General features: G+C 43.0%; 1 protein-coding gene across 7 annotated transcripts in view; it reads left to right on the top strand.

The window, feature by feature from the left end:
• PALM2AKAP2 (PALM2 and AKAP2 fusion) overlaps positions 1-21,756 on the top strand; it is a 498,698-nt gene that overhangs the window by 86,917 nt on the left and 390,025 nt on the right. For 3 of the 7 annotated variants that reach the window (XM_005292153.5, XM_005292152.5, XM_005292150.5), the window contains exon 1: positions 19,241-19,613. The exons of 1 other annotated variant lie outside the window; for it this stretch is intronic. In XM_005292153.5, coding sequence (XP_005292210.2) covers positions 19,569-19,613 — 45 coding nt within the window. In that variant the 5' untranslated portion in view covers positions 19,241-19,568. Of the gene's footprint in view, positions 1-19,226; positions 19,614-21,756 lie in introns of those variants that run through there. 3 more of the 7 variants (XM_024109973.3, XM_042850392.2, XM_024109975.3) reach the window with 3 other exon arrangements.

The following is a 21,756-nucleotide window of genomic DNA, read 5'->3' as shown; positions in this document are numbered from 1 at the left end:
GCAGCATAGAGCCGTTGATTCTCCATGTGGATGTCCCAGTACCTACAATTTCACCAGGCATTTTCAGCCATGTTTAAAACATTAGCAGGCTAGAGCCCTTTCCCCCTCCATATGGCCAGTACATCTGCTTACCCAGGACCTGATGCACTGGAAATTCCACAGACAGTTTTCCAAGTAAGTTTGTCACTCAACAGTTTGCCTGTGGGATGAGCTAACAGGACCCATGCCCATATAAAAACAGTGATTGAGACCCGATCCTCCCACCTCAGTAAAACGAAATGGCCCGTTTCAATTTTATTTTTAAAAGAATCGCCTGAAGAGTGTGAAATTCAAAAATACAATATTTGCTTTATTACTATATGAGCTTGCCGTGAAATATGGCGTAATCTTTGCCAGAGATATCTTGTGCATTCCCAGGAGTTTTGTCAGCACTGAAGAACACTTGAGACTGCTTAACAGTTGGCCAGCCCTTACCTTATAAGGCTTTTTAACTCCAGCACAAGGGAATGACAACCACTCCAAGTGTCAGCCTGCTGGGAACAATTGACAGCAACAATTTACTCTGTTCTGGGGGCCAGGTTTGTGCTATCTGCCTTGGACTGTTACCCTTTTAGCCCCAGTCATGATAACTAGTGCAAGAATGTGACTGGGGTGGGGGCAGAGAAAAGCACATGAACCATAGCTGGAGTTACATGTTTCCTTTTTTACTTCAATGCACGGATAGATTTTTGTGTATTACTGTAACTTCCATTAGCCTAGATTCTCCCAGATAGACAGAAATCTACTGTAGAAATGTGTTCCATGCAATCTTGTGCCTTTAAAGTACATGAATGCTTTAAACCAACAAAACTAAGACAATTCTGAATTGAAGTTCCTGCTGTGCCTTTAATTCATTTCACGGTGTGTAGGAATTGCAGAGGTCTTAGCATATATAGCAGGAATGGTAGTGACTACTGTCAGTTGAGGTTGTGCAACACTTTGCACATAAAAAAAATTTGGTAACTCATTTTCACAGTTCTAATATCTCAGGAGACTGGAGTAAGAGTTTGGAATTTGTTAGGATGGGAGAGCAGAGGTGAAAGAGATTATTTTTACTGTCCCCAAGAAAATCAGGCTAAATTTGGCTGAGTTCTAAGCTATGGAGAATGACCCTCTCTAGGTGCACAGTAGAATTTTCAGAGCTCTTTAAAGTTTGTGGCAGTGTTCCAGTTGCTGCCATGCTGAACAGTGCATCCTCTCAGGCTCTACTGACTCTTGTGTTGAGCTCCAGAGTGGCTACATGGAGAAGATCTATGCGGGACACACACAAAATAATTCTTCATCCTCTGCTGTGGAAGAGTCGGGAAGAGAATCCAAATCTCCTGGGTCCCAGTCAAGTGTCAAAGGCCATCTCTTCTATTCCTCCATGTGCTTCCCTCCTTTCACCACACACTTTCCATCTTCTTCAGTGAATGAAGCCGGGGGCCTGCAGACAACAGCCTCATTCACTACATGACTCTTATTCGTTCCCTAAGCCTTGTCTAGCCTCTGCAGTGAATGAGGCGGGGGTCCTGTGGAAAAATAATGTGAGATCATGTAATTAAAGACTGTGTCATAATGTGTAGTATGCGCAAGGAGACTGAATTAAGGTTGCATGGGCAACTTCAATTCTGGCATTTTCTAACCTTTGAGGGCTTGGCTTTGCAACATTGATAGCATTTTTTAATGTAGGTTTTTGTACGACTTTCATGGGACTACTCATGTAAAATTTTGCACAGGCATCTCCAGGATTGAGGCCATCATTTGCAATGTACTTTGGGATGAAAGTCACTTGAAACATTACGTTCTTTATAATGAGCCATCCTCATAACCCACAATGAATTACCTGTAACTGAAATCCCCCAGGTTAGAGATGCCCACAAATTTCTGATCCTTACCTGAAGTTTCCCATAACGAGGATTCCCTTTTATCTCATCTCGGTCACAAACCTAATCATTTTTATTTACATTCTCCCATAGATGGATTTTTTCCATCTCGCTTTTACAGATTTTCTCAAGTCCTTTAACTTTTCTTAAAAGGCCTAATAAAGATGGAGCGCTCTGTGCGGTTGCTGGCGTAGGTGCTGGAACGAGGGGTGCTACTGCACCCCCCTGCTTGAAGTGGTATACAGGGTTTACAGTTTGGTTCAATGGCTCTCAGCACCCCCACTATACAAATTGTTTCAGCACCACTTTCCGGGGGTTTTCACCTACAGTGGCTGATCACTCGCAATGACCCTGTCTTCTGCCTTGTGCTGGAGAATGTTTAAATTGCTTCTCACCTAATACAGTCAAAAGCGAAGAAGCCCATTTAGGCTTGCTGTAAAATCTTTGATATAGATACATTTTAAAAGAACAGATCAAAATGTGTTGTTATTTCCCCACAACATTATTTTATTTTCAGTGTTTCAATTGAAACCAGACCTCCGTTTCCTGTCATTTTTACGTTACTCATTCATTTTTCTCAGTGTGTTCTTTGTCTCTCTTGACAAGATTGTTCTTTTTGTTTGTCTTTTCTCTCTGCCATCAGCACAATGCAGTCAGTCCAAGAGAGCTCCAGCCACAGTTTGTTTCTATGATGGTCATTTTCCATGGCATTTGTGAAGGTTACATGCTTAGTGATTACAAAAATTATTTCCATTACAAACCTTAACAGCTGGTGCACCCTTCTCATAGTGTGAGGTAGGCATCCCAAAGGATTAGCCAGAAGTTCTAAAAGATATATTTGGGATCTGCTGCAAAGAATGTAATAGACAAAATAAAAAAAAAAGCTGTTAAAAAGTAATTATTGGCACTGTTACCTTGTGGAACTCACTGCCAGAAGATATCAGAGGCTGAGAGAGTATTAGGATTCAATAAATGACTGGACAAGTATTTTGATAACAAGAGTATTCAGAGCAGGCGTAAAAAGGATTGAAAAACGGGAAATTTGGAAGGGGTATAATATTCAGTTATTAAGGAGGCACTGGCCACAGCTCCATGGTTAAAGCTGAGTTCAAGTTTGCACTTACAGCACGGATTCAATTCAGCCTTTTTGTTTGGTATGAAAAATACATCATATCCTCCCCAAACTCACAGCATGTACTCTGAGTACAGAGTTAATTATTGGAGAGGTTACAAGTGATTCTGTTAATTATTTTATAAATTACAATTAATTAAAAATTAAGTCCTTTGAGAAATTTAGTATCTGTTAAGTCTTTCCTTTGTCCCAAATGATCTTCAAAATGGAATCATGCAGGCTCCTCAAACTTTGCATATAGTTAAAATTAAGTGAAATCTTGTGCCTAGGCTATGTATGAAGAAATTGAGTTGTAATCAAGCTAAGTTATTAACAATTGTTGTACCTAATTACCTAACAGGCTCAGGTAACTCATAAACGGGGTCATTGAACCATCAGAAGTAATTCAACCAATCACCCCCCTTCCTTGACAGCTAAGTTAGAGACAGTCCAGCCCTGAAGCGTTTAAAGGTTAAATGGACAAAACGAAGAGTGGGAGGGGAACCAGAGAAGTTGAAGAGACTTGCCCCAGGTGTCCCACAGCAGGTCAGTGATAGAGGTGCGATTAGGACCCACGTCTGAGTCCCTGCCTGTTGCCTCCTCTACTGGACCAGATGGTCTGGTTTTATTTAGCTCTGATTTTTTTCTCAGTGCTCCTCTCTTTATATCATTAAATATATATTACAGTGCTACTATTAATTTGGAAGGCACATAAGAATATGAATTAGATTTGTTGTTAGATATTGAAATTGATCCTTATGCACTGCACATGGAGTAGATTGGAAGTTTTATTATATGCATGTACTATCTTCCATAATTTAAACCATAATGCCAAACATTTTAAAGTTGTGAGAAGTGGATGTGTTTAACATTGTTTTACAATCTAAGGCCCCAGTCTTTCAAGGAGCTCCGCCCTTTCAGAGTCCACTCCCCTGTGGAGTTCAATAGAGCTCGTCATGGGGCTAGGGGTGCACCTATACGGTGTAGCTTGCAGAATGGGGGGGCCTAAGATTTTAGTAATGCAGTAACTGATAAATATGATTGCACTCTTGTTAAAATAAGTAGCTCATACGTTCAGATGATGACACTTCCATCACTTGTCATGTATGATATTGTAATCACTGGTTTGTATAGTAGATTTATGCATCTAAGGGTTAAGTGGGCTATTAGTGTCCCGGCAAACGTAGAAGACAACACTGGATGGCAGCCTGGGCATTGGCATCATTGAACACTTTCTCTTCTGTCAAATCCTGACAGCAAGCATTTTATCCGTGCCTGAGAAGCATTTATTCATTTATTTTTACATTATAGAAACACAGTCTAACATATGGAGAAAATTAAATTACCCAAATAGATCTGATGCAGACAACTAGATCCATATTCTTCATCCTTCTGGTGGTTGAAGGAAAAAAGAAAGAGAGCGAGAGAGAGAGAGAAAAGAAAAGGCAAATGTAGCACACGTCTGTAGATCTGGACTCGCTGCTGCGGACTGCTGCTTACTGTGTAGACATACCCCATAAGACCTGTAGTTTAGATTTTCAAAGCAAACTAAAGAATTTCAGACACAATCTTCTATAAGTTGAAATGGAAAATATGCATCTAAGTCCCTTAGACTGCTTTCAAAATCTCAACCTGCATGTCCAATCACTGCTTGAATGTTGAATGGCCAATATCCATAATGAGCTGCTCATAAATCAGTCACAGACCAAGAATTATTTGCAGAAATTTGGTAAATTATTCTGAATAGACTCATAGACTTTAAGGCCAGAAGGGACATGGTCATCTTGTCTGACCTCCTGCAGGCCACAAAACTTCACTCACCCAATTATATGATAGACCTCTGGCTGAGTTACTGGAATCATAAAATCTTGATTTAAAGACTTCAAGTTACAACAAATCCATTGTTAACTGTAGTTTGAACCAGCAAGTGACCCAGGCCTCATGCTGTAGAGGGAGGTGGAAAAACCCCCAGGGTCTCTGCCAATCTGACCTGGGGAAAATTAAATATGGTGATCAGACCCTGAGCATGTTGGCAAAAGCCACCAGCCAGATACCTGGGAAAGAATTCAGCGTAGTGACTAAGAGCCTTCCCCATCTAGAAATTTAGAAAATGATGATGTTCACACACAATTTATCAACACAAAAAGGGACAGAATTCATCCAATACATTATTTCATATAAATTCTTCACCCAGCTCATGTGATCACTACTTTATTCATTCCCAACATAGGTTTCATCCCAGTAAATCCTGCCTCCTAGGATCAATGAACACCGCCTCTCTGAGGGAGTTCTTATCAGAAGGGATATTTGTGTATCTAAGAGCATGATAGAAAGGGGATGTTCATAATTAAGATGGGCAGCAGAGATATCAGGTTAATGATAACCTTGTCTTGGGGCGGGAGGTTTGCATATGATATGCAACATAATAGGATACAAAACACCATGGTTAGCTTTGCAATGTATAGTTAATAACATTAGAGAATAAATTAATGCTATTAAAATCAGACTGATGGGAAGTCATTTGAACTCTAATCTTCTCCAGCAAGTTGGTTTATGATTTTGCTTACTAGCTATCTCTCCCATCCCTAGTGCTTCTCTTGAAAAGCATTTGAGGAAATGTTACATACTTATCGCTCAGCTCTTCTGGTTAAGAGATCTTTGGGGATGCCATGCCTATAAAAGGGCCGTTAGAATGTGCTTATGTGCTTCCAGATAAACACTGAAAGTGGTGCCGTGAGGTAGCAACAGTGCTCTTAGCAGTGCTTGGAAGATCTCATTTGTGTACATGCAGTGTGATGTCCTTGCCTAATATGTGCTTCTGTATGTTTCATTGGTTTAATCTGAACAGACTTCTGGAGACATGTGTCATCTGTCTGAAGCTCAGAAAGATTTGTCCCCAGAGAACTGGTAGGTTGGACCAACCATAAGAACTGACTCAAAACTCAAACAAAACTTTCTCTGGAGTTCCAAAAAGTAATTTATTTTCTGATTAGTTCTCATATTTATGGTGTCTTCACTTCCTAGCTTCCTTCCATGATTAGAAAGGGAGAAGCCAAAATACCATGAGAGAGTCCGTTCATGTGAAATTTCCAGGTCTTCTAAGTGAGACACCAAAGACATTTGGATAGTAATAATACCTGGCTCTCATATAGCATTTTTTTCATCAGTAGGTCTTAATGCGCTTCACATCCAAAGTGTGGGAGCTTAGCTAAACAGAACTTTTTGAGGGTTGTCTCTATTGATTGGTGGATTTTCAGGTTATTTGACTCCTTTCCTGAAATAAGTCCAAAACTCGGAAGAGCCATATACATACAGTGTGGGCCTGTTTGTGATCTGTCTTACATCTGTAATGTAAATCTACTTACATTGATGGAGTTACTCCTGATTTATATTGGGGTGAGATCAAAATCAGTCCCCGTTTGATTGTTGATAAAGCTTATTGTTGATCAAGCTCATTGATAAAGCAAATTATAGCTTATAAGGTGTATGAGGAGCTGAAGAAGCCATTTTTCAGTGCTGTTCTTTGTAGAGGAAGAAGGCATTCTCTCTGATGTTGCATTTCAAGTTAGATCAATTACTTAATCTTGGCAGAAAACATGAAAGCACTGGAAGCTCTTGAAGTAAATGGGTTTCTTTCCCCTCTGTTTGCGTTAGATAGTGTATGTGCGGCTGCAAATAAGGCTTAACCCTGCATTCCTTCTTAAAGACACTCTTACCTTCAGTGGGAGTTTTAACTGAGCAAGGGCTGTAGGATTTGGGCCACCACTTCTAGGTCTTAAAGTGCTTTACAAAGGAGGTAAGTATCATTCTCTCTCTTTCACAGCTGGGAAAGCAGAATCATGGAGACATGAAGTGACTTGTCCTAGGCCAAAGCCAGAGCCAGGAATAGAACCCGGTCTCCAGAATCTGACGCTGGTGCCCTCAGGAGCACCACCAGCTTTTCTGCCGCCCTAAGCGGCGGAAGGTCCCGCCCCGAAATGCCGCCCCCCCAGAGAGGCGGCGGAAGGTCCCGCCCCGAAATGCCGCCCCCCAGAGAGGCGGCGGAAGGTCCCGCCGCTGAAATACCACCGGGGTCGCCGCCCCCCAAATTGTAGTGCCCTAGGCGACCACCTAGGTTGCCTAATGGGTTGCGCCGGCCCTGGGTGACCTTTCTTCCAGCCCACAATGGTGTCCCTATGGGTTTGTCTACACTGCAATTAAACACCCATGGTTGGCCCATGTCAGCTGATTTGGGATTGTGGTGCTTGGGTTGCGGGGCTATAAAATGGCAATATAGATGTTGGGCTCCCCTCTGGGATGCCCCCACCTCAGCCCCCCACTCTCAAGATCTGAGAGCCCAGGCTCCAGTCCAAGCCTGAACATCTACACTGCAGTTTTATAGCCCTGCAGCCCAAGCCCCAAGCGTCCAAGTCTGCTGACACAGGCCAGCGGCGGGTGTTTAGTTGCAGTGTAGACGTACCTTGAGTCAATAAGCAGGGTCTCTTACATTTCTTCATTGGCTTTTGCCAATTTGGCCACAGGCGGCAGCTTCTGCTACCATTTCAGCTGCTGAATAAAATCCGATATACGCGCAAGCATCTTAACAGTAAAGAGTTTCATGGATTTCAAGAGATAATCACTTAAGCTGATCCAGTTGAAAAACGTAATTATTTAGACACTCATAAATCAGAACCTGCTAATAGATATAGGAGAAACAATGAGATTTGTTATCCACTGAGGAAGAGAGTATCTGAAATGGGCACAAGAAGAGAAAACTAATGCTAGATAAGGCTTTTCTGTCAGGCATTCAGGTAGATTCAGAGCTGCTTCTGCTGTGGACGGGAGTGTAAATTCCATCAGATGCTGCAAAACCTGAGTTAAATTTTAAAAAATAAACTTGACGTAAATTTCTAGCTCTTTCCTTTATGAGGCTTGAAATCCTAAACCAGTGGCTCTCAGACTCTTTTACTGGTGAGCCCTTTCACACAGGAAGTCTCTGAGTGCGACCCCCCCCCTTATAAATTAAAAACACTTTCTTATATATTTAACACCATTATAAATGCTGGAGGCAAAGCGGGTTTTGGGATGGAGGTTGACAGCTTGCCCCCCCCCCATGTAATAACCTCGCAACCCCCTGAGGGGACCTGACCCTCAGTTTGAAAACCCCTGTCCTAAACCAACAAAAACCAGTCACTAGGGATGAAAGCTTGTTTCTGGGATTCTTCCTAAAGATCATGGGGTTGTTTGTCATCCACAAAAGAGTCTATAGGGCAACCTTCTGGGACCCAGGTCACTCAAGGCCACAGATCTGTCAGTTCTGGTTGGGTGGGAGGCTGCGAACGAAGTTATAGCTACAGGAGTAAGTGCTAAGATTGACACTAGCTATTAGGTAGCTGACTAGAAAGTACAGAATGATCTAGCGCAGTGGTTCTCAAACTGGGGCCGCTGCTTGTGCAGGGAAAGCCCCAGCGGGCCGGGCCGGTTTGTGTACCTGCCGGGTCCGCAGGTTCAGCCGATCGCGGCTCCCACTGGCCGCGGTTTGCCGCTGCAGGCCAATGGGGGCTGCTGGAAGCGGCGGCCAGCAAATCCCTTGTCCTGCGCTGCTTCCCGCAGCCCCCATTGGCCTGGAGCGGCGAACCGCAGCCACTGGGAGCCATGATCGGCTGAACCTCCGGGTCCAGCAGGTAAACAAACCGGCCCGCCCCGCCAGGGGCTTTCCCTACACAAGCGGCGGCCCCAGTTTGAGAACCACTGATCTAGTGGACTACTCATGGGACTGCAAACGTTTGTACAGCACCTAGCAAAATGGGGTCCTGGTCCGTGACTGGGGCTCCTGCAATACAAATAATAAATAACAATTAGTGTAGTTATTTTGCAGTGTCTAAAAACATGCCAGCCTCCTCACGGTAATAAGGAGATGGGAGGCCTGCCCCTATGAGCTTCCAAAACTGACTTCAGACACCAAGATGGAGGGAAAAGCCAAACAGTGAGTGGTGGGGTTCTGTGTGTGTGTGACATCAATGAGATGCTGTAGGAAAGATTGCCTAACTCTAGCGCTTCAATGAAGGACTGAAGAAGGATCTGACCTCAGCTTAACCATTCACTTCCTGTGTAATCTTGGGCAAGTCATGTAAGCTGCCGGTGCCTCAGTTCCCCAGCTGTGTATAAAGTTGTGAGGGAGGCTTTGTGAGTGGAAAGCATTGCATAAGTACTAAGCAGTAATAGTATTTTTATGTCACTGTGACTTATGCTGAGTCTGCACATTTCTCTCCCATCTGCGAGTCCCAAACCCTTCTAGGACATCTCAGGGTACGTCTATACCCAGCCGCTAGTTCGGCGGCTGGCAATCGAACTTCTGGGTTCGACTTATCATGTCTTGTCTGGACGCGGTAAGTCGAACCCGGAAGTGCTCGCCGTCGACTGCAGTACTCCAGCTCGGCGAGAGGAGTACCGCGGAGTCGACGGGGGAGCCTGCCTGCCACGTGTGGACCGAGGTAAGATCGAACTAAGGTACTTCGAACTTCAGCTACGTTATTCACGTAGCTGAAGTTGCGTACCTTAGTTCGATTTGGGGGGTTAGTGTAGACCAAGCCTCAGAAGCCAAGGCATGCTGCTACAATAGGTCATTCTCAGGGGCACAGTCTGAATCAGACTGTCAGCAGTGCACAGCAGAAGGAATTGGGGTTCACCAGGGCACTTAAATAAAGTGGAAGGAGACGAGAGGCTGAACATCACTCCTGCCGCTGGATTATTGAGTGAGGGCGGGGAGGCCCCACCTTCAAGTGGTAGTGTGGTAGCTCTCCCTTGTAAGGGCTGCTGCTATTGGTCAATCCCAGTGCTTCTAGTACACCAGCCAGGGGTGGCTGGCTGCCTATATGAGGCGGTGGAACCTGGAAGCAGGCTCTTACTGCTCTACCCCCTCTGCTATAAAAAACCCACCCTCTCCCCTTTCTTTCAGGTTATTGGTTGCATGCCTATCCGTGCAAATCCATGTCATATTGTCAGGGTGGCTCAAGCTGGTTGCCTTGTGCAGCAGGCACAAATTACGCCTTGAAATAAGGCAGGTCCAGTAAGCCCCAAGGTTAAAGTGGGCTCGTTTTCGTTTGGTGCCTGATGGGATGCTTGGTATTTGAGAACTGAAAGCAGGGAAGGCAGGTAAGTCAGGGTCGCTATTATAGAACCATAGGACTGGAAGAGATCTCAAGAGGTCATCTAGTCCAGTCCCCGGCACTCATGGCAGGACCAAGTATTATCTAGACCATCCCTGACAGGTATTTGTCTAACCTGCTCTTAAAAGTCTCCAATGATGGAAGGTTTCAGAGTAGCAGCCGTGTTAGTCTGTATCCGCAAAAAGAAGAACAGGAGTACTTGTGGCACCTTAGAGACTAACAAATTTATTAGAGCATAAGCTTTCGTGGACTACAGCCCACTTCTTCGGATGCAGTCCACGAAAGCTTATGCTCTAATAAATTTGTTAGTCTCTAAGGTGCCACAAGTACTCCTGTTCTTCTTTTTCCAATGATGGAGATTCCACAACCTCCTTAGGCAACTTATTCCAGTTCTTAACCACTCTGACAGTTGGGAAGTTTTTCCTAATGTCCAACCTAAACCTCCTTTGCTGCCATTTAAGCCCATTAATTCTTGTCCTATCCTCAGAGGTTAAGGAGAACAATTTTTCTCCCTCTTCCTTGTAACAACATTTTATGTACTTGAAAACTGTTATCATGTCCCCTCTCAGTTTTCTCTTTTCCAGACTAACCAAACCCATTTTTTTCAATCTTCCCTCATAGGTCATGTTTTCTAGACCATTAATCATTTTTGTTGCTCTTCTCTGGACTTTCATCACTTTGTCCATATCTTTCCTGAAATGTGGCGCCCAGAACTGGACACAATACTCCCACTGAGGCCTAATCAGCATGGAGTAGGGTGGGAGAATTACTTCTCGTGTCTTGCTTACAATACTCCTGCTAATACATCCCAGAATTATGTTTGCTTTTTTGCAACAGTGTTACACTGTTGACTCATTTAGTTTATGGTCCACTATGACCCCCAGATCCCTTTCCGCAGTACTCCTTCCTAGGCAGTCATTTCCCATTTTGTATGTGTGCAACTGATTGTTCCTTCCTAAGTGGGGTACTTTGCATTTGTCCTTATTGAATTTCATCCTATTTACTTCAGACCATTTCTCCAGTTTGTCCAGATCATTTTGAATTTTAATCCTATCCTCCAAAGCACTTGCAACCCCTCCCAGTTGGTATTGTCCGCAAACTTTATAAGTGTACTCTCTATACCATTATCTAAATCATCGATGAAGATATTGAACGGAACCAGATCCAGAACTGACCCCTGTGGGACCCCACTCATTATGCCCTTCCAGCATGACTGTGAACCAGTGATAACTACTCTCTGGGAATGGTTTTCCAACCAGTTTTGCACCCACCTTATAGTAACTCCATCTAGGTTGCATTTCTCTAGTTTGTTTATGAGACGGTCATGCGAGACAGTATTGCCTCCCTCCCTCTCCCTGCATCAGCAGAGGGTATTTGTAAGAGCTGACATACTGGATGTCAAAGGCCGATAAAGTTGTAGCCATTGGCCAAGAGATTCCAGCTTTGTGTCTGCCCTCACTGGTCCCCTGCCATTCACAATGCAAGGATATAAATAGTCCAGGACACCATGCTGTCCTTTCTGCTGCTCGCCTGGGCTGTGCGGCACTCCTTTTGTTCAATGGATTTCCTACCGTGAACTCTCCATTACCGAAGAACAAAACCAAGCAAATGCCATTGACCCTATGTTGAACTTGTTAATAAAACATGGCTTATCACATGCCTGGAGTCTTGGGATGGTCTAATGCCAATGACCTGAGCCTTGGCTTTTGTCGCACAATGCTGTCTATGTTTCAACTAAGCACTGAAGGCTACGGTGATGAAAAACCCTGTAGTTACTGAAACACTCTTATTCTGTTACTGTTTAAAATGAGAAAAGATGGTCCTGTGGTTGAGGCACTAGATTGGGAGTCAGGAGATATGAGCTCAATTCTCAGCTCTCTCCCTGCCCTGCTGTGTGACATTGGGCATATCACCTAATCCTTCTGTGCGTAATTTCTCTTCTCCCACCCTTTGTGTCTCTTGTCTATTTGGGGTGGGATTTTCAGAAGTGATCTGCGTTGGCAAAACCGTACTCATTAGAGTCCAGAGCAAAGCTGCCTTGAAAGCAAAACTGAGGACAATGCTGAGTTCTTTGAAAATACCACCCTTAGACCGTAAGCTTTTCAGGCTAGGCTGTCTCTTATTTGGGGTTTGTACAGCCACTAGCACAATGGGAGAGCCATATCCAGGAGGTATCTGCTCGGTGCTACATAGAGTCATAGAATATCAGGGTTGGAAGGGACCTCAGGAGGTCATCTAGTCCAATCCCCTGCTCAAAGCAGGACCAACCCCAACTAAATCATCCCAGCCAGGGCTTTGTCAAGCCTGACCTTAAAAACCTCTAAGGAAGGAGATTCCACCACCTTCCTAGGGAACCCATTCCAGTGCTTCACCACCCTCCTAATGAAAAAGTTTTTCCTAATATCCAACCTAAACCTCCCCCACTGCAACTTGACACCATCACTCCTTGTTCTGTCATCTGGTACCACTGAGAACAGTCTAGATCCATCCTCTTTGGAACCCCCTTTCAGGTAGTTGAAAGCAGCTATCAAATCCCAGGGGAGTTCGTGCTGACCTTCTGAATGCAACCTGATGCAGTGCTCCCTTGACTGCATCTGCAGAGTGACTGAGACACTAATAGATTTTGGATAGATGCCAACTACCTTATTCACCTCCATTGGGTGCTAACTCTGAAGCCACACTTGGGTGTCTAATTTTCAGAGGTGCTGCAGCTCCAGTTATCGTCAGTGGGAGTTGTAGGTATTCAGCAACGGTGAAAATCAGGAGCTTTACATGTTTTGCAGCATAACCTTTTTCACGGCTGATACTTTTACCTGAGGGGTGGGGTGAGAGAGAGGAATCAGAAAGTAAGCTCCCTTTTCCCCAGCTTCTTTTTTTCCAAAATTGCCCTCTGCTTGTTAGAGAGATCCACCAGGAATAAGAGGACCGGGGTAGGGTGCGCTGGAGAAAGGAATGGGTTCCAAAGTAGAATTGTGGGCCTGTATCCCTGTTGCACAAGATGGTTGTCCTGGAGTAAGTCTAAAAAGCATGTGAGCTATGAGCAAGCCTGATTCAGAGCTCTAAATGATCAGAGGAAATTCTCATTTCTAGCTTGTTATTTTAATACAGAAACAGAGTCTGGCAAGAGAGAGAAACTACAAATTCATCACACCTCAGAATTTCAACTTGGATGAAATTAATGTTGTCCGAAAAGGCCTTAGGGCTAGAACCGTCTTAGTGTTATATTGTTCAGCCCACTGGCATGTGGTAATTGTAAAAGCCAGAAGCATCTTCTTTTAAACAATCAGAACTGAAATGCAGAGACGCACACAGCCTAGTTCCCCTCCATTGCTTTCTTTGTTTCCTTGACAGCCATTTTCAGGAGCCCACCCAGAAGTTGTCACCGCAAAAATATTTATGACGATTGCAAACATCAGTCATGACCTCTGGTGTGTGTATTTTGATGCAGTCTCTGGGCAAAGGTTTGCTCTGTCAAACTGGTACAATCCCACTGACCTCCATGGGTTTGTGCTGCTTTGGTTTGACCTAGAGGAGAAATTGTCCCTCAACATGTAGGACGGTGCTGCAGTGTGTAACACCCCAACTGGAATGACACTGTTTGTTAAACATCTTAAGTGGGTTATTTAAAGCAGAACTTTTCCTAACCCAGCTCAGCTGTACAGAAAGGAAAGGCGCCTGATTTTTGGGATTTAATTGGCCTCCCTCATTAAAAGTTTAGACTGGGCACAGCTCAAAATGTTCTTTGGATGTCGATGGCCAAATCCTTCATGCTTTAGTATTGTAATTAGTCATCCCATAAGAAATGGCCAAGAAAAGGAAAAACAGTTCTGCCAAAAAATGAAGTCATTTTCATGCTGAAATGGACTAATTTTTTTTGTTTTTAAAAAAAAATTGTGAAAATCTTTTGAGAGATCAATTTTTTGAACCTCCTACCCTACCTTCCCCCTCTGCCCCCCCCCAATGTTGCTATTTCATTAAAAAAAATTGAGTGAAAAATTTCAGCTCTAGCAGATACTACAGTTTGAAGAGTGGTATAAAAACCCAGATATCTAGAACCCACTCATATCAATATGCTGTTAAGGTTTGTCCCTTCCTGGTACTGCCACTAACCTGTTATGGGTGAACTTGGACAGATGACATCACCTCTCTGTGTCCTGTAAAAATAAATGAAAGGGGCCCTTCGGTTTTGGTTTTTATTTTATTTAATTTTTCTCCAGGAATTTATCAGTGTTTATTACTACAACAACAAAAAGAGGTGAAAATCGGTGGAAAAACTATTAATATTTTTTCTGGGTAAATATCAGGGTTTATTTTGGTGGATGGAAGGACTGGGCGGGGAAGTATTCAGTAGATTAATGCTTTGATTAATGGAATTCAGTGCGGTTTCCTGCAGAACTAAAACAGAATTCAAAACACAATGCTGCCACCTGAAAGTTTAAGAAAACAATAACTCTCTAATCCCCAAATACAACTTTTCATTTGAATAAACAGTTTACTGTTGTAGACTTAGAACTATTAGCCTTTAAATGTTTACATTTAATAATTGGGCCACATCATTTGCAGCGCATACTTCATCCTTTTCTCCTGTTTGTTTTTTTAACTTTCGAATACTTCCTCGTGTTCTGAAACGTATTCTGATACAGATTTTTGTTTTCTTCCCATTTTAGTATGTCAGCTCTTTAAACCGTTATCTGTTAACAGCTTGCAATGTGTACGTGGTAGGCACGAGATTCATCAGTACGTTCAGGTTCACACACACTTCCGAGCGTGCGTGCCTGTTTGTTTATTGTGTACCTTCTAGACTAATACATAACCTTGCTTCAACGGGCAGCTTTGCATATACACACTGACTAATGTATTATAGTAATACATATATCTCATGCAATGTATTCTATTTTCCTAATAAAACAAATTATTTTTATATATTTGAATAATACAAAAGTAGGGTGTAAATCCAGAAAAAACCCCTAATAATACTTTTTGTAAAACCTGGGATTTCTTCAATAAAAATCGATATTAAAAAAGAATATGTATCTTTCTGTGCAAAGTGCTTTGAGATCTATAAATTAAAGGTGTTCTAAAAGAGCTAAGTCCTATTATTCAGGCATTTCTATACCTTTCTTTGAACATTGTGACAATCACTGTTGAGGATACTTTTGAAGTGTTACTATTTCCTCTGTTGTTCCCTATGCTTGTGCACAACAATGTGCAAAAGGAACCCTGCTGGTTCCAGCAGTGGAGCAGAACAACCCAAACTTGATAGCATATTCATGATCAAAATGCTGTCTGTGTTATCTGGTTTAGTTGAGGACATCTCCCCCTCTTGCTCTAGATACATTTATGCCTGGAAAGAATGTGAAGGTGGAGAGCTTCCATGTGAGACTCTGAAAAACCACATCAGTGGAAGACCTGACCAGAATCAACACTGCCTTATTTCTTTGCTGATTCAGTCTTTTCTTCTTCCCCTTCCTGTCCTCCCTGTCATCACTGATCTTGTGTTTGGAAGCAATTTTGTCTTCTCCTCTATTTAAATAAACTCTGATCAGCAACTTTAATTAGTGCCCAGTTCTCTCGCAAGACTTAATCAGGCAGAGATCATCCGACTTGGACTCAGGGGCATCCAAGAATTCATAGAAATCTCATTAGGGCATATCTTATTTTGTGACATGCATATACCTCTTGGTTATCACTCTTGCAGTTTAGGGGGAGCTTGCTGTCTGGGTATATAATACCACAGCACATTCCTCTTAGATCAGGGTCACTCCAGCAATCGCTACTGTTCACTTCCCCCCACTGAACCCCCTCTCCCCACACATATATGGGATGCGGTTTTATGGAACAGAGGCTAAAAATGCTACAGCAGAGTACTTAACAAATCAGTGACTGAGCTGCAGTTATCATGCTTTGCTGTTGGTGATGAGATCTGAGATTGGACCGAGTGAAAAGGTGCAATAAGGAATATTATCACAGCAATGAGGGTAATGAAGATTGTCGTTTCATAACAGAAGAAGGTGGGGTTCTCTAGCTTGCAAGTCAGTTTGTGCCTGACTCTCTGACTGGCACAATCTGCCAGAGGCAGAGCAATACTGTTGCTGCAAATTAGGATGATATACTTGATGTGGTTGCTTCTGCAGATAGTGGGATAGTGTAAAACAAAAGGATACCTCAGTCCCTGTAAACTGATGGCCACTGCTCACATGAGAACTTCAATTACTAAAATAAGGTCCAGCGAATTATTAATTCAAACCTTCTGTGAGTCTGTGCAGAGACTCATCCAGCTATTAAAATGACCTTAAAGTTTCCATATATATAAAAGCGCAAATAAATACTTGTTTGCTTTTCTTGTTGGTAACATTTATTTTTGTAGGGTGCTTACCCCAAGACAGACTGTCTGCCTATCTCTCTCAGTCAGTTAAATAAAATTGAACATGGGGCTTAAGGAGGTAGCTAGAGATAGGTGCAGGTGGTGCCCGATCTGCAAGAAGGCTATGCCTCTTTGGGATTTGCCATGGTGATGATGATAAGAAGGCCTTGACTCATCAAAGCACATAAACACCATTAATTTTAATGCACTTAAATGAGTGCTTAAGTGCTTTGCTGAATTGGGATTATAAGGGAAGGAGAGCTTCCTGTGGTATATTTTTCAGTCTAATTTAACTCTGTCCCATTGCAAGGCTTCATGTGCATGAAGATCTGATTTCTCAAATTCCACACCCAGCTGACCTGAGTGAACTCCATTGGCTTCACTGGGTATAACTGACAGCAGAATTCTTCCCTGGGGGCTAAGCTTGCCATCAAAATTCAGCGGTGGTGGTGGAAAAGATTTAATCACGTTACTCTCAGTAAGGTTAACAGGAGTTACCCACATACCTTCCCTGTGCATCAGTGGGAAGATAGACATATATCTGTCTGCAGCATGACAGGGTATTGCGAAACAGACGGCAGTATTGTCAGATACCTGTGGGGGCCCATACTGTGCCATTGAGGATGAAATTCTGGAGAAAAACAAGATGCTAAAAGGGTTTGAAGAATTAAAAAAAAAGACTGAATTTTCTAAGATCCCGAGATGTGCTTAATAGCAAAGATTGTTTAAACAGGAACAAGTCCCATATTAAACTGGAATTACTGACTGATTCCCCATCAAGTGTCTGTCACCTGTTTGAAAGGTAACCTCTGTAGGGAAATCATGTTTGGTTTTAAGGGAGAGGGCAGTAAAACCTTGCCCGTTGGATATAAAAGTTACCAAGAGTATCTCATGTTCAGTGCATTTTCCCATCTGAAGGGCTATATTTCATAGAGCTTACTGCTCAGCAAAAAGTCATTCTTCTGTTTACTGTGTTGTTCTAGATGTTCTTTCTAATAAGGCAGATTTAATCCTGAAGCACAATGTGTACATGCTACGGCCTCTGCTATGTTTTCTGAAAGCCAGGTGCACCTTGTCACGTGCAGTGAGCAGGCACAATTTCAACAGTGGCCATGAAATTTGCCTGCCTCTGAGTACGTCTTAGGGGTGATTTCAGAGGTTTTGAGCACCCTGAGTTGTCGCTGTGCTTGAGGTGCTCAGCTCTTCTAATCATTAAGCTAGTTGGTCATCCAAAAATGGAGGCACCTGCTCTGTTGCCTATTTTTGTTATTTCAGGTTGTAAGTCCTCAAAAGAAAATACGTGCAGACCCGAGACACATGTGCAGACATGCCCTTAAATGTGATTGAGTGTATATCTACATTTCAAGCTGGAGGGGATTGATTCCCGGCTCGGGAAGACATTCTCATGATTGCTTTCATTGAGCTAGTGCACTAAAATTGGACTGTAGCTGTGGCAGCATTAGTGGGCTAGCAAGCAGGCTTCCTGCCCTGAGTAAGTGCCCAGGGTCTCAGACGGGCACATACTCGAGGCAGATAACCTTTTCCGCTAGTTGAGCTGCCACGGCTACTTTCTATTTTTAGTGCGCTAACTTAATCAGAGGTAGCAAGTGTATGTCCACCTGAGCTGGAAATCACACCCCAGCTCAAAGTGCTGATCTACCATAGGCAGAGCTGGTAGCACGGCCTAGGCTTAAGGCTGCCTGACATTTCCCATTATAAGAACCTGTTTTCATCTGCTTTTCACTTTGCAAGATTTTAATTGTTTGGGCTGAAATTTTCCAGGCAGATTGTTTGCCCCAAGCTGAATTTTTGTTTTGTTTACATCTCAGAATTCCTCTGCTGTCAGCAAATATATTTGAAACTCAGGGGCAAAATATACGTCTCATTCCTCTCTGATGCTGGTCCACATAGAGAATGCCAACTTACTGAGGCTATCAGTTACTCCATTCGTTCAAGTGGCAGAGGTCTGTGGCCTGCTGATGGGGGGCTGGGAGGGGGAGAGGGAGCTGCAGTATTGATGCCACGCAATGGAATTTCCATTTCTTCATTTGATTTTCTTTAAAAAAAACAACAACAACAAAACTTAGTTTTATTTTACATGTGTGTAATTTCCTATGTTGAATGGTTGCAAAGCCAAGTATGCAAAAATTAGGAATTGCGAGAATTAAGGTTGCCTTCACAATCTTAATTTAGTCTCCTGGAGCCATATGCATTATGATACAGTCATCAAATACATTATCACATACTTTGTCCCCCACTTTTGAGTGCTTGACTTCTCAACCTTAACTTTCTTTAACATAGTGGTTCTGTGTGCGATCTGTATATACAGTATGTGGGCTTCACCATATTCCCTACCCTCTGAGACATGCTCCTGAAGGGTCACCTCTTTGGCATCTCCTTAAACAGGCCATATTATAATGGCAGTCACAAACTAGCGTGCTATACTCTGAAAGTCTACCCAGGTATTGTTTCTCTCTAGTCACTCAAACAATCTCCTTTTCTCGAGCCAAACCAGTTTAGACCTTAGGTTTGCTGTGCCTAACTCCTGAATAGCTACTTCTATCCCCCTCGCCCCAGAGTTCCTGTTTTAAGGGCATGCTGCCATACAGCTGTCTCTGCTGCATTCAGGCAGGTTCTGATTACTATGCACGCTATTGATGTTGAGCTCCTGTCATGACCCAACACTCCATAGGAGGAGCAAATGAGCTGAGACGTCAAGGGAAAAAATTATAGCCATGCGAGCGATCCCTGTACTCAGCTGCTTCTGGAGCACATACATGGCTTGTGTGACAGCAACAGCGCACAGAAGCAGCCATGCAATGCAGTTAGCAGTACAGCTGGGAAGCAGGCAGGCAGGCACTGGTCCAGTTTCTAAAATGATCCTCTCGTAAGCCAGTCTGCAGTGCCTCCCAAAGTGGTTGACTCCTGCAAAAGAGCACCGCTTTCTTTGCAAATACTCTGGGGTGTAACTCCGCTTCCCTTGGTGACTGCAGCGCTTTTTTTTTTCTTTTCTTTCTTCCCTCTGTGTCCTTTTCTCCAGGATGGCGGAGGCAGAATTGCACAAGGAAAGGCTGCAAGCCATAGCAGTAAGTCAGTTTCATTTTACTTGCTCTTTTGTCTGTGAATAGGGAGCTGTGAGTTGATGAAGTCCAAGGATTCCAGCACAGTAGCTGGGCAGCATTTAGACAGTGTCGTTTTGGAGAAGTTTTCAGCATAGAGTTCTCCCTTTTCCTCCTTATCAAACAACTGATGAAAGGTTGTTTTTATATGATTTCACTGGCAATGAGGAGAGTTCGGATGCTCTCTCATCCTGACATGTGCTAGACCCAGGAATACATGGTGGCATGCTTTTAAGACAGATGAAAGGGAAGAACAGGAGGAGGGAGGTGGTTGGAGGACAGCATCAGTACTTTGCTTTAAAAAATATTATCCCGCTGTTGGAGCATTAGCTAAGCAGAATAAGAAGTTAAACTAGAGGGCTCAAGCGCAGGGTGGCTTTTACTGAAGAAAATAATTCTTATTTTTTAAAAAAGCAAACAATCCAGTGACGAAGGCAGGTGATCGCTAATCATTTTAACTAGCTTTTCTACTGGTATTAAACTAGAACGCCACATCTTAATGCCAAATGCCTTCAGCGAAATTCTCCAATGACCTATGTCGGGGGCCTGCCGGGGCAAAGTTAGGGCAGAATTGTGATGCATTTTCGCCTAAACTTTTATTTTTCTCCTTGGTATTAAAATCAGACACATAGCGAGCTAGAGTCTAAGCTGATGCCAATGGGCATCGTGCCATTTGACTTCAGTGGAGCGACAGCCAATGAGAGCAGCTGAGGATTTGGCCCCAGTGTTTCAAAAATATAATTGTGCTTACAATGGAAAACATCAGGTCGTTATTATTAAAGCGAATCAATGATATCAAAAGCGCCACATTTCCATGGCCTCTGTCCACCCGCTAAGCCCACATAACCTTGCCCTTGTTCAATATGACACTCAGTTGAGTTTTTTGGGGGGGTGGGATGGTCGACATGCTAATTCAGCAAATCTGTGGAGTCGGCTGGTGCAATCTGTGCAGACGGCTGTAGGTTTCAGGTCTGAAATGAAGAGGCACAAACAGACTGAGCCTGCTCCAATTTTAGGAGCCCCTGCCAGCGTGTTGCCAATGATCAACAGATGTTGTGTTTTACTCTAGCTGCCACAGCCGGGTTATACATTTCCTTTGTAGACAGAGGAATGGTGGCTGCCGCTGCTGCAGTACAAGTTGTTTTTCTTAGGTCCGTTAATCGGCTAATAGGCACGTGTATATTTAAAATAACCAGAAATATTAGAAACTAAATACTTGTTCCTCTAAAATGTTTCCTGGAAAAGATCAAATGTTTTCATTTAAGGGAGAGGGGGAAGATATTATGGGGTAAAGTCTTGAAAGTTTTAACAGAGAGAAGTAGCTGATTTAAAAAAAAAAATACTTGGCCAAACTATTCTCCAGGTATAGGCATTAACAATTCCTCTGATCAAAGTATTAATAGGCCATTCAAGGGTTAATTCTCAGATTTCCCCACGAACATATTCTTCTTGGCATCTTTGTGCTGCCAAACTTGAAGAATTAACACGGCCTTGCTCCAAAATGTATTGCAATTATATAGGAGAATCTTAAAAAACCTTCTTTGTCTTCAAACAAAAAAGGGCTGGGGAATATATTACTGCTGCTTCATTCCAGCATTGAATTATTCATGGCTAACCAGTTTCCATGCTCCCAGTAGTGTGTGGTACTGTACATAAGAAAGGATGTTCTTTCCATTGCCCGGCACTTTGTACCATCATTTGCACCTCTACAAAGTGGGAGTAAAATCTTTACCTGATCATTTGGTAAATGACGGCACAAAGTGCAGGCAATGATGGATCTGTATACACTACATTATGGCGTACTTTTAGCTGAAGACACTGGTGATGAAGAAGAATATGATCAGTGACTCAAAGTTCATTGAACACAGTTCAACTAGAACCACAAAAGTATACAGATTTGGTCTTGCTTTGTGTTCGGACTGCATCCCCAAGCCAGTAGTTGTTTGCTCAGAGATTCTGCATGTCACCAAGTTGTCCATGTAAGCTTTTGGGGAACTTTACTGCTCCAGCTGAATATTTGCAAATGTTGTCAGAATGTCAATCAGTGTGTGTTTCAAATGTGAGCTTGGTTCATCAGGATGGGTCATGTGGCATAAGTCACAAGGCATTT

Source organism: Chrysemys picta, chromosome 6 (genome assembly GCF_011386835.1).
Source record: "Chrysemys picta bellii isolate R12L10 chromosome 6, ASM1138683v2, whole genome shotgun sequence".
In the NCBI taxonomy this organism is placed as follows: Eukaryota; Metazoa; Chordata; order Testudines; family Emydidae; genus Chrysemys; species Chrysemys picta.
The sequence above is the reverse complement of the archived record's forward strand: the minus strand, read 5'-3'. Positions and strand labels throughout refer to the sequence as shown.